General features: G+C 42.4%; 1 protein-coding gene across 1 annotated transcript in view; it reads left to right on the top strand.

Moving 5' to 3' along the window:
* Positions 1-8372, top strand: part of LOC138503122 (neurofilament heavy polypeptide-like) — a 159939-nt gene extending 151567 nt beyond the window's left edge. The window contains exon 7 of the mRNA XM_069622640.1: positions 8003-8372. Coding sequence (XP_069478741.1) covers positions 8003-8068 — 66 coding nt within the window. The 3' untranslated portion in view covers positions 8069-8372. The remainder of the gene's footprint in view (positions 1-8002) is intronic.
* Positions 8373-13520: the final 5148 nt, after the last annotated feature.

Here is a 13520-nt window from a genome sequence, read left to right as displayed (position 1 = left end):
TTCCATTTTATTATTTTACTGTGCAAGGAACCCTTTTTTTGTTTTGTTTTTGGTCTTTCTTGCTTTTGGGGAGGGGGGTTGTTTTTGTAGGAGATGCGAGGAGGGAAGGTGGGCGAGAGGGGCACTGACCACAGATACGGAGGGGCAGGTGGACGGGGGAAGATGTTGGGCGTTCCTTAAATCAAAGGTAGGTGGCAGTATTTATCATGCTCTTTAACTGCGGTCTTGAAAGCACTGAAACTGCCCTCCTTTGCGAGCGGTGTCACAGTACAAACTGAGTATTTAGACCCACAAAAGGTAAGGGTCACCAGCATTCTGTATGGAATGTGAGGCAACCAGTGGGATCCTCTGCCCCACAGGAGTAGCCTGTGTGGTGGCAGGAGCGTATGGGGGTAGAGGAAGATGCACCCGGGTGGTTGGAGTGAGTGTGGCATTGCATGGAGTTGGTCCAAAGAGTGCTACACAGGTTGTCTGTGACTGAGTATGACCCTGCACTCAATGCATTCACCCGTGGCAGCCCAAGCTTTTGGTACACCCCCAATGGTATTAACGAACTGCCACACTCCTGACTCTCTCTGGGTGCTGGAGGTAGCAATTGCCTCATCTTCCTGTTTCTCGTGATCCTCCGCATCATCGTGCCTGTTACTCTCTCCAGGCTCTCCACGTGGTGGTGTGGGGATGGTTGTGATGGTGGTGGCTCCTGGGAAGGTAGGATGGCCATGACGGATTCCATTCTTTAACTCCTGGAAGTAGCTCTAAAAAGATGCTCTCTCCTGGTCTGCCAGATTGAGAATGACTGAAGGTAATGAATGGGGTCCCTTCAAGGAACAGTCCGTGGACCACATCACTGTCTGCAGACTATCGAGTCGGAAATAGGCCTTGGAAAGTTAAAGTTGATCAACAAGGAATGGGTCTAGGAGCTCTGGAAGCTTAAACATTTCAACTTAAACACACTAGATTGGCCAGAAATGCAGGTGCAAACTGTCCGTAGTGACTGACACCATCCGCGCAAATGCCATCATGCTGCACGGGCATGGTCACATGATCACGGCGGGTGTCCGAGATCCCCATCGAGCGGGAGCCACCGGGTGCATGGATTTGCGCAAACCGGTGTGATGTCCGTGGACCAATTTAGTGTCGTGCGTGACCGGCCATGGCAATATGTCTGCGGATGCCCCTTATGTGAATGGACACCCCAAATAGTCTTCAAGTCTGCAGACTATTAATTGGGGTTTACATTTTCTTTATCACAGATTAGTGATCAGAAACTATTCATACTATACAATATTTTATTATTTATGAAAGGGACGGGGTATCTGAATGCGAAACATAAATGGGAGCATTTTGAATTTATAGAAAGATGTCATTTGGGTAAGGAGGGAGAGAAGTTTCTTCAAACCGTTTTTTATTTTGTGAATTTGATTGGTGTGATTTTTGGGGCAAAGAGGACAAGCGTAAGGAAGACAGTGATGATCACAATTTCTAAAATTATTTGTAACAAGTTTAAGTCATTGTTAAGTCCAATCCAATATTGCAGCGAAGATCATGATTTCATTGTGTTCAGTTAGGATTGTATTTCTGATTGTTGGGATTCCCCCATCATTTGTAGTGTAGTTTCTTCAAGTATAGCATGTACTAGAAGAAAATAAGAATGTATTATTTCAATGAGCTGTGTATACATTACATTATTTGTTCATATTGAAAGATGTTTTCATCATAACTCATTACTACTTTGGGGATGTTATCTTCTAGCCACCCATGTTTGCTATTTCTGTCAAAATAAGAAATTGTGATATTTGCTTATGAAAAATGGTCATATAATGAATGGTAAGCTCAGTTGCTCAATTTATAGAAAGAGTACTTTTTGGGCAGGTTATAACTTTGGTGCCATTCGAAAAATGGTCACAAACTTTTCAGATGTGCATGCTGTTTGGATGTTTGAAATCTGAGATGCGTCATTTTTGAAAAATCAACGTATTGGATGCACGGATCATGGCCTTAGTCAGCAGACAGTGTGGGAAGAGAAGTCTGGAAAATTATATTTGGGGTTATTTTGTGGACTAAAGAGGGCCTCGAATGGGTGGAGGAGTGGAAGAAAGTTGATAAAGAGCTCTTTGGGTGAAAACAAAATGTAGGCTGGCGAGTCTGCCATGAATATTTCTCACCAGACGTTTGGATTGGGGGCGGGGCGCGTGTGGCTGGGTCTCGATGAGAATTTGAAGGTGTATTGTACATGCTTGTTATATGGTTCCATTCTATGGTGTGGTTGTACCAGTGGCTACATTCTTGCGGCATCGCTGTAGGCTGTGCCCTCAACAATCTGGTCACTGGCTACAGGCCACATACACTATAGTAATGTGTATAGTTATTATAAGGGGGAGTATAATGTATTTGTAATATGGTGGAATTATATAGTTGAAGTGTATATGGTATTTATGATTGTAGTACAATGGAAGATAGTGCTCCTCAATCTCTCCTTTGCCTTTGATGCCGTCATCCATTCGATCCTCATTAACCCCCTAAGTGCCAGGTCCTTTTTGCATAGACTTGCATAATAGCCTGCCACTTAAGGGGGTAAATGGCTCCATGATACCTTTGGCATCACGGACCGGGCACTGGACTGGCTGACCTCTTTCCTCACTAACTGGCCTTCCCAGCTGCAACTGGGCCCCTTCTCCTCCACCACCTCGCTCTACCTGCAGCAGCATCCCCCTGGGTTCTATTGCCTTCAATAGCTATCTCGTCCCTCTGGCTCACCTGATCTCCTCATTTCTAGTATTATGCCAATGACGCATAGCTTTTCTTAAATCTTCCACAGCTTTTCTTAAAACTTCTATATACTACTTTCTTTCCCCCTGCCCCTCTTATCCCCTGAAAGTCTGACCGGCATCCAGGCATGGTGTGTGGCGAACAACCTCGGTCTCAATGCCAGTAAAATGGAGATCCTTATTATTGGGACATCTGCGCCAAGTTTCCCCTCCTACCCTATGACCACCTACCATGGGCCCACTGCCCTCACCATCCTGTGCGGTCAAAAACTTTGGTCATCTTCAACTCGACTCTCCTTCAATCCTCACATCTTGGACCTTTTCAAGAAGGCCCACTTTCAGCGTCACCTCCTTTATATGCATTCTGCCTTTCCTCACCTTCCCCAGAAGCACAATGTCCCCAGAGCCCTTGTTCTGTCTAGGCTGAACTACTGCAACTGGCTCTTCCTCAACCTCCCCTTTTGTTCCATAGGCCCCCTTCAGCTAATCCAGAATAGGGCTGAAAGACTTATCCTTGGCCTCAAGCCCAGCAATCGGCGATCGTATCTCTGCAGACCTAAATTCTCTACACTGGCTCCTGGTGGCTGCAACAATGAAATTGAAGACCCTCTGCATCATCCAACCGCAAGGATTTCTGGGACCTGGAACCACGCTATCTCCAACTTTTTCTCCCTAAATACTCCCCTGCTAGAGCCCTCCACTTCTCTAACTCCAATTCTCTGCTTCTCAAACGTTTCTCGAAACAGAGCAGGAGGCATGTCTCTGTTTGGCTGGTGTCTCTCTTTGGAACAGCCGCCATGCCTCTTAGACTTGAGCCAGATTCCTTCAATTCTGGAAACTTCCAAAACTGTCTTTCTTTCACTTTCTTTTTCTTCCCTGCTAACTCATCCCACTGAGGCTGGTGGCCTGGTCCCTCATTAACCTCACTGTTCCAGACCCTAAACCTAGTCGATACCAGTACCACCGCCCCCCTTCAGCACTGCCCTTGTGGTCCCACCGCCTGGCCGCCGTGGACCCCACCCTTGGAACTCCTCTGCACCAGCACTTAGCCAGTGGCCTTCCACCTTGGTACTTCCTTCTTGGGCTCCCATCAGCACTTGCACATCCATATTCCCCCTTACATTCATACACTTATCACTGCACAATGCATACATGCATTTATAGCAGCACAGTATCCAATTTATTTTGTATAGGTAAGGGAAATGCAGATGCAAAAGATTTCTAGAACATTGTTACGTGGGAGTTGGTGTGTGGGGAAGTTTAGTATGTTAGGGTTACATGTCGAGTTTTTGGAAGTGATTCGTGGATGGATATGTGACTGTTTGAAAGCAGGAAATCACAGAGTGTTACAAACCTAAAAGTAAAAAGCGTAGAAGGGCCGTCCTGTGTGATGGTGTGCACTTGCCATCCAGGTCTTTGGCCTGGAAAGGGGGCTACAGAGACCGCGGATAGTCGTGAAGGTCCATGGATTATGGTCCTTATTGTATGTTAGAGAAAAGTATTTGTGACAGAAAATTGTCTTTTTTCTTTTTTCTAGTTTACAATTGGCATAGTACAACATGCTAATGGAACTGTTGGAGAATCTTATTGAGTACAACTACTTTATTTAAAAAAAAAGTAGATGGAATTTATAAGATTAATTTGTTGTAGATCAATTTCTCAAATGAAAGGTGGCTCCAATTTTCTTTTTTGTTGTTGCAGGAGATTACGGGAAGGGTAGGGTCGGGGGGCAATGAGGAAGGGGCACCAACCACAAATGAGGGGTAGGTGGACAGGGTAAGTTGCTGGGCATGCCTTAAATGTAAGGTAATGGCCAATGTTTCTCAATCTCCTTGATTGCAGTCTCAAAAGCACTTCGAAACTGCTGCGCCCTGCACAGTGGTGTGTTGCAGTATGCACAGAATACTGTTGTCTTGGAAATATATGGATCAACAGACGGCTTGCAAGGTAGCTGTTATTCTTCTGCCCCACATGATTAGCCTGTGTGATGGCAGTCTAGTGGTTGAGAAAGATGAGGTAGAGGAAGACAGCCTACTACTTCCTGAGAAAGGAACCGCCTTTTAAAGAGCACCTGAGCGGTATGAGCAGGTGTGGCAGCGCATAGACGTGGTACCAAAATTGCCCATGTCTGTGACGTTCAAAATGGGTAGCCCGACCTTTCATACGGTCTTAGCACAACCATGATTTTCTCTGGGTGCTGGAGCCAGGCATTTCCTAATCTTCCTGGTCTTCTTGATCCTCCTGCATCATTTCGCCTTTTCCCTTGTCCAGGCCCTCCAGGTGGTGGTGGCTCCTGGGGAGGAGGGATGGCCATAGCTGATGCCATTTTTCAAGTTAAATAGGTGTGCTAATACTCTTCTGACGGGGACTCTCTTCTGGTTTGCAGATGGAGTAAGAATAGGTCTAGGAGCTGTGCAAGGGTAAACTTTCGGCCGACAAAAGTTCCGAAATGTCTGCAAAGCACAGACCCATCTGCAAACACATCACAGTAAGCGTGTTCTCGTGACACTGTCCAGAAAGTCTGCGATGTCTAACATTCGCAAACACAAAATGGTGTAAAAAGTGTTAGATAGTTGATGTGTTAAGAATGTTGCTAGGATGTGTGGAATAGCAGTTTTCAATTGAAACTTCTTCGATCGGATATAAATGCTGCTATATTGCGAGCGAGTAGCCAATTCGCATGCACTGGTGGTAACCTATGAAATTCAGTGAAAAAAAAAAAAAAAAGTTAATGGGATGTTATAGTTCCAAGTTTTTTTGCTATGGGAAAACCCATGTTAAAAGCTGTTCAACACAATTGACTTTTATTTTTTTTAAATAAACTGCCCACAAAAATTTCTGATTGTCCATGTTGGCCTGGATGTCTCCCAATTTTACTGTGGCAACTTTTCAGAATTTTAAGTTCCAACATTAACAGGAAATTGTATTTTCGGACATATTGTAGACCACTCGTCTTATGCTGTGTGCTAGCACAATAGCTTGATGTATATTTGTGGTCCTGGCATCGTATCACTTTGTGGCTATGCATTAGCAGATGATTCGAAGAAAATCCCTTTATTTACATTTTATTTATTTTTTTAGTATAGTCCCTGGAAAAATTACTGCTGTAAGCGTTTTTTCATTATGTGTAACTATCGCTTCATGATATATCCCATTTCTAAACTCTCTAAATAGTTAATTTCATCTATGTTGATGTTTTCTCAATTTATTGACCTGAGATTGTTAAAGGGCTGTATAACTTCTCATCCCTCCTGCACAGTGGTTTCATTGCCGACAGCCAAACTAGGAGCCTTCACAGTTTTGTGTTGCCTATGCAAGGTTGTTCAATTTAAGCTCTAGTAACTGAAGGATGAGAACACATTTTGCATAACTTAAAGTTCCCTTTTTCCACCTTTTTCAAGGTTTCTGCTTATCTGACACTGTCCAGTTATGCAACTGTAATGAGTGTGGCCATGAGAGCCATCTGGTCTTTAGGACCGCATAAATGAACAAATGTGTTGCCTGCACTAGGAGAACTGAGTCGCCCGCCTAGAAGAGATGAGCTATGCACATCATTACAATTGCCCACATCCCTATTTGGCTTTCAAACACTGGTTATCCTAGGAAGTGCTCAGTACTCCTGCCTCGCTGTGTTTAATACGCTGTCAAGAAGCAGGTGGAATGTTCGAAGACCACGTCTCAAGCAGTGATGATCCTTTTTTTCCTACAAGCAGTTAATTTAGTCTTTGAGTGGTTTATTCATTAGTGTTTTTACGAAGGAATTGGATTTATAGTAGTCCACTGCTTTTTATCAAATGCCAAAAGGGAATTGAAAGAAAAAGAGAGATGTTGGGATAGGAGCTCTTTATTTCAACACTTGGCTATTAAGTGTGCTTTTTCTGAATATATAAGGCAGTCATTTAATTTTCCTTACCCATTTAATTACTTGGTGAATTGTAAGTTCTATGCCATTTTTCTCGAATTGTGTAGGCCGCCTAACAAAAATACCCATTCTTTAAAATAAAATCCATTCCGGCTGATTTTTAAGCGTCCTACAAACATCGAAAAATTGACAATTCTTCATCCACCAACCCACCCTCTCTTGCCCCATTTGCTAATAAATGAGTTTCACCCCCGAACCACACTCTTGCCACCCCCCAAACACGCAACCCCCCGTCTCTTTCTTTCTTTCTCTCCCCAATGCCTGTCGACCCCCTATGCGTTCCAGGGGCTGACAGTTCGATTTAGAAAGATCGCTCTGTGCGGTCTTTATAAATCGGTCTTTACTTTTCGGAAAAAGAAAAAGGTCTTTTGACCTAGTATCGAATTGTAAGAGAACGAAGATCTGTGTTTTTTAATTTACGTATGCGTTTGAACCAATTGCCCACTTAAGAGGTAGTGGGGGCATGGAAATGAATCCCTGGAATGGCTAGATTGTGTTGGTTATGTAAAGCATAAATTGAAACCATTTGCCATATTCTGACCAAATGTCCGCTATTGGCAGCTCATTAAACTGGGTATGTGTCCTTTGTTTGTAAAATTGGAAATGTGGAGATGATCAATTTTGGATATCAATGTTTTCTGCAGAATCTATGAATGAATTAGGGCTGCATTTTATATTTGCCAACTGTTTTTAAAGAAAGTGAAGATTTTATGAGCAGATTTGCTTTGATCAACTTGTAATATTTGTATTGGTCGTTGCTTTATTGTTGGGAATATTAGGTTTATGAATGCATTTTTATGATTTTCTTTTATGTGATAAAGGTTTGTAAAAAAAAAAAAGCCAAAATGTTTACACAAAATTCTAAAACCTCATTAGCGTTTATTAAAGTCAAATGTTTACTAAATTCAAGTTCTATAGCGCAATTGTACCCTTAAAGTTGATAAGTGGCTTTAAACATTTTCTTAGCATTATCTAAACTCTTTTTGTGCCCTGTACACACCTGGGTGGGGCTTAGTTCATGCTTCAATTATGCATTCTGTAAACCATTTGCCTACTTAGGTTCGTAAACAGCAAGTGGTTTTGAAACTCTGAGGTGAGACTATGTGCCGAGGTGCATAACGGAGGAACATAGTGGTGCTTTTACAAGGGCATAGGACAGTTTTACAAAATTTAACGCGGTTGATGCAAGTTTTAGGTTTACTTTTGAGTGTTTAAAATGCCCTCTCTAGGCACCATTGCTGAGTTTTCTGTATCTCCATCAAATGTTAGTTTACTTATGGTTGTGTATCTGCCTGTTGTGTCTTAACTCCAGAAAGAGCAGGCGTCGGAGGAACCTCTGGAGACTGCTGAAAAGAAGCCTCTTAAAGGCAAGAAATGACTTCCAAAATGGCGGCTGAAATTCCTGTCCGGTCACCGAAGCACCTGAGCTGGGGCTCAGCGGCACTCACTGCAGAGTGAGACCTTTGTGTTTCGTGGAAAAGTAGCACGCTTTTGAACTCATCCCATCAGTTTCCATGGCTCTTTGGCGTCTATCCACTTTTCCAACTTCCCCTATCCTTTTGTTAATAATCATTGATTATTACAGTGTCTAATGTAATGTTCTTATGCACAATGACATGCAAATATGAAATAATATATTTTTAATACAGTGCTTTGTTAAATAAATCGAATTGGCAAATGTCTAGACCTGCAACTGTTTTTATTTTTTTGCCGCTCTTGCTCACCTGTTTCTCTTTTTTACTTGATCACTGCCCTTTTACGGCACTTTATTTGTAGCTTAACGTTTTGCATGTTTAGTTCTCAATGTGGAGCGTCATTCTGAGGGTCTATAAATGCTTCCTTATTTTCGCTACCAATGTGCAACCAATGGGACCGGTTCAAAATTAGATGCCGCAAAATGCTGTTCTAGTTTCCGTGACTGCACCAGAAACTTTGCACAGAATTCAATGTTCTTGCTAGTTCTGTGGTAGTGCTGTACTGTACATGTGTATTGACTAATGTCGGGAAATAAGCGGTACATTTCACGCGCAGTACATTTCAACGCAGTACATTTCACGAGCAATCAATGGGCATCATTAAGAACATTGGTAACCAGATCTTACCAATTATCATTAAATGTGTCAGGTTCACATTATTTCAAGGTGGGGTGAGAACGTGTCACATTGACGCTAGGTCAGTAAGCAGTTTTCTCTAGTTAATTTTTTTCAGGTTGTTGTAATAATTTCAGACGCTTATAGTATTATGTCTTAGTAATTCTTTATTGCATGGCACAGCCGACGTGTGTTTCGACCCAATAGGGGTCTTTTTCAAGGCGTGTGGTAATGGTGAAAACAGAATAATGAATTTTGGTGTGGTGCTCATAATTATGATGCTCTTCTTGCCGAACCACCTGTAAGGCCAGTGGTCTTCTACCAGACTCATCCGTCATTATTATATGAAGGCAATTCTTACTAGACAGGCCAGCTAGTAATCGAATAGTAACTTATATCTGCCTTCATTTGTTATTTGTCTGGGGAACACTGAGTTTTCCACACCTTCAGCAGGACACACTTTATTGCAGTTGTAATTAGATGAGGGTGGGGGGGGGATGTAACATGCAGACTTGTAGTGGGGGGGATTTCTTTGTGAGGTTTGCCCACCCACAAGCCAAAAGCGTTTGCCTTGGGCTGACACTTTTCTTTCATGGAAACAAGTGGGATTTTCATTTCAAATGTTCGCAGGGGTACATTTTTCACATTTAAACTGCAAATAACCATGTCAAGCCATTTTCTGGGGTCGTGTTTAAAAACAATCCTGCTTTTCAGGTTAAAGGGGCTTCAGTTTGGGGCCTTTGAATGCACCCCACATGCTGCTTCCCCTGTTCTTCCATGACTTTTAGGGGGAGAGCAGGGCAGAGTGGGGATTCCTTAGGTGGCCCACTTTTCTTTTTTCTTTCTTTATAATGCTCTTTCTGTTGGAGCCCATACGGCTCAATATCCTTCAGTGGGCACTCAAGCCTTCTCTTCCATCTTTGGGCACCACCTTTCCTTCCTTGTTTTCAGAGTAATTGGGGTTCTCTCTTGCCGTCATGCTGGAAGTTAAGGAGGTTATTTTTCTAATAGAAAGAAAAAGTGGTTTAGTACCCTTTTACAAACATTTCCCGAGAATATTTGCATAGAAATGACAACAGCATACAGATGTAAAAACCTATTTCCACCATTTCACAAAACATTTTATCCATTTCCTTTTCACAGTGAGCACCAAGTAAATTACTCAATGTTTATTTGTCTTAGTTGACAGCTGATTTTTCATCCTTGCTTTTCACTCTTCAGAGCGTTCCTCTGCTCAACTTTCATTTGGTTCCTCAAACGGTCGTAAAGCGTGTCGACAGCTTTTCAACTGATTGATGTGGGCCCATTTTTCTTCTGCCTGTTCTCCTTTTGCAATGCGGATCTTGCAGGCAACAGGTCATATTTTATCTACAATTTCAAAGGCACCATACCAAGGTGGAAGGAATTACGCTCCTTGGCCCGATTCCTTTGAAAATGGTACAGGTTAACCTTGTCCCTCTACTTCATATTCTTTCTTAGTCTTCTATTGATTTGGAATCAGTTAAGAATGTCACTTCCCAGATAAAAGCCAGAAGGGACATCTCTCACGACCCAACAATTATGTTCTATGAGTTTGTCAATGGAAATGTTTACCATACACCTGCTAGGCAAGAGATGTTTAGAATTTGGGGTTTCCAGACCTACTTCCCATTTCTCAATCCATTTCAATGTGGGAATGGTCTGCTATTTTGTTTTCCTGGATAATTCTTCGCTGCTGAAACTCCTTCCATTATTCAGGCTTACTGTGCTGAGCACCGGCTCCTCTCCCTCGTTTAACTGAATGGGAACAACTGCTTGCCCTTTTTCTGAATGTCCGTCAGACTTTTCTTCCTTGTCTGGTTTCACAGGACTCAATGTTTCTTCTGATTTTGCACTGGAGTAACATTGTAGGGTGCTCCCTTCCAATATGGATTGCCACTTACAACTGTGAGGAAGGTTGATCTTCAAGAATGGAGAAGGGGGCGCCATCCCCAGTTTGTTCTCCTACAGAGATGACAGTGATGTCTGGGACTTGGTTATTCTTCAAATGGAACCCTACCTTCTCAGAACTTTGATCAATCACTTGACTGATACCGTTCAGGCTTACATAATTTTTTTATTGTGATATAACCAGATTTAGGTTTTGTCCACATGGTATCAAACCTAAAGGAGAAACAAAAACAAGTTCAATCATATTCATCCAAACTTAAACAATTTTATTCAATACACTTTTTTTTTCTCACAAACTAAAATATAGTTCTTTATTACGCAAAAACCTTAATCGGCTTAGTTAACCACTCAAACTTCTAGTGTACTACTAAAGAGAAATTGGGTTATTGTGAAGAGCAACAGGAAGAGGCTGGAGTATAGAAAGAAGAAGTTAACAAAACTGCTGTAGGATAAACCCATCTGCTGTAATACTCTTATGACATTGTGGCGGTTTGGTCTCGTGCCCTGAAAACATTCTTTCCCAAAGTATATTTGATGAATGGTGGTCACTTGTCACAACAAAACTGCCAAGGTACTTTTCCCTGGCTTTACAAGTACACCGGCAAAACCTTAGTACATGTTCAATCGTCTGATCTTTAGGATCTATACGTTCAGGGCATAGGGTATGTGACACCTCCCCTTCAAACCGCCGACATAGAACAGAGGCTGTCCTAACTAAGTTAAGGCGTACTCTGAGGAAGTTCTGTCTGACTTTTACATCAGGGAACTTTGTCAGACACCTTGGGAGATAGCCCTGTTTTTTATCATGCTTAGAGAATGAGGCAGCAGTTGACGAGGCCCTCATCTGATCAATTGTTGTAATCCAGTCTGACGTCAAAACTTTTTTGACCTTCATCTGGTTGGTGACAAGTGTATACTCATCACCCATAGTTCTATTTTTTTTTTGTGCTATTTTTGCAAGTTCTTATGGCTTTGAGGGTTTTATGATCACTTGTACCGCCTTCTTTGACAGAGAAGTGAATACATCTTTAAAAATGTTTTGTGGATAGAAAGATATAATCCAGGGTTGATTTAATTACACCCCGCCCCCGTGTACTAGCAGGGGGAAAATCCCCCCCCCCCCCCTCTATTGAGCCATTTGCAATCTTAAGGTCCCATTCATCAAAGTTCAACCACCTTCTGCCATTTGCTGTTATTACTTTCCCTTCTATTTTGGGAGCACTTTGGTTGTTTTGAACACATTGGGAGTTTAGGTCTCCTAGTACCACAATAAATGCCTCTGGTTGGGATAGCTGAATTTTGGTAAGAACAGTTGATATTGAATCTAAGAATTTTCCTGTGCGGGATTCCGGTATAGGTTTATGACTATGATCTTTTTATGGCCACCCCTGGAGGATATGACCAGTTTCACTACAAGAATTCCTTCCTGGTTACAGGGGATGATTGTTCATTCTTTAAACGGGGCCCGTCTGCAGGCTAATAAAAGGCCACCCATCGGTCTTCACTTGGTCCTGATGGTCGCTGGCTGTATTATTAAATTGAAACCCTCAAGTTCCGGTACATTAACTAACCAATTTTCTTGTAGTAATGTCAGGTCATTTCACCCAAACACCAATGTTCTCATTTCATTATTCCTGAATAAACTGGAGCCCCGCGTGTTCCAAATGGCTTTTTTTTCCCCCCAACTAAAGAGAGGTCTACCCCACTCCCAATTTCTGGCAGACTTGCATTAAGATCTCAGATCGCATTGGCCAAGGTATTGGTTGGGCCCCACTCATGGCTCTGCATCTTTATTTATTTTCAACCTATTCTGTGTATGCATTTCTTTAAGTGCCCCTACCTCCTTAGTAGCACCCCCAACACCTGCCTCATACCGTGGCCTGGTTTCATACAATTCTAGGCCATATTGGCACAACTTGTCTTCAACGTCAAGGATCGCATTTACCCCTATCCTGGAGGCAAACCCTACTGCCGCAAAGCATATTAATTTGGGCTCTGGAAATTGTACTTACTCAATATCTTTTGTTGAGAATAAGTAAAGGTCTGGTATCTTTAAAGTATTGAGGGTATAACCCCCCTGTTCAGTGGTTTTTTGGTCTGTTCGTTTTTCTCACTTATGAACCAGTGTCTGGATACTGCGTAGGGTGTTGAATCCACTTAACCGCCCCCACGGCCTGTAGTATTGTATCCCCCCAGTACTTTGACTTCCAGGATCTTCCACCGTTATAGGGGTGTCCGTGTTCCTATTTGCTTGATTACCTGGTGGTTGATCTTGCTTCTCAGTTTTGTCTTGGCTCTGTCGCTTCTCATCGTTGCAATTGGTGGATTCACTCCGAGTTTACACTTTTCCAGCAGCTGTTGACATTATTTTCCTTGTCTTAGTGAATACCGGGATATTTCTAGGATAGTTTTTTTCTTTTTTGATGGCGCGGTAGAAAGGTCGGTGCTCACTTGAGCAGTTTTCCCATTGTAATCGATCTTTCACCTTCTTGATGGTGCATGGTCCCAGCTCCCTTGTTCTGGCCCCACACAGTATCAGTCTGAACTGCTATAGTAGCTTTGAACACACTACCTGCCTCCAACACCATTGGTACAGTTTCTTTTCTGCTTTTTTTGAGTTTGTCTCCAACTGATGTTTTAGTGTCAAGAGGTTCTGTTAGCTTTTTCTTCCGTTTCTACTTCTGTTTTCCTCCAATTTGTTTTTCCTGAACACTCAACCCCTTCACATAGTTATTTACATGAGTTTTTTTTAAAATTAATTTTCCCTTCATATTCTTAGTCTTCTCATGTGCCCAGTGTCTTAGATGTTGG

Source organism: Ambystoma mexicanum, chromosome 11, assembly GCF_040938575.1.
Source record: "Ambystoma mexicanum isolate Mex_15411 chromosome 11, UKY_AmexF1_1, whole genome shotgun sequence".
Lineage (NCBI taxonomy): Eukaryota > Metazoa > Chordata > Amphibia > Caudata > Ambystomatidae > Ambystoma > Ambystoma mexicanum.
This window is presented reverse-complemented; position numbering and strand designations above follow the sequence as displayed.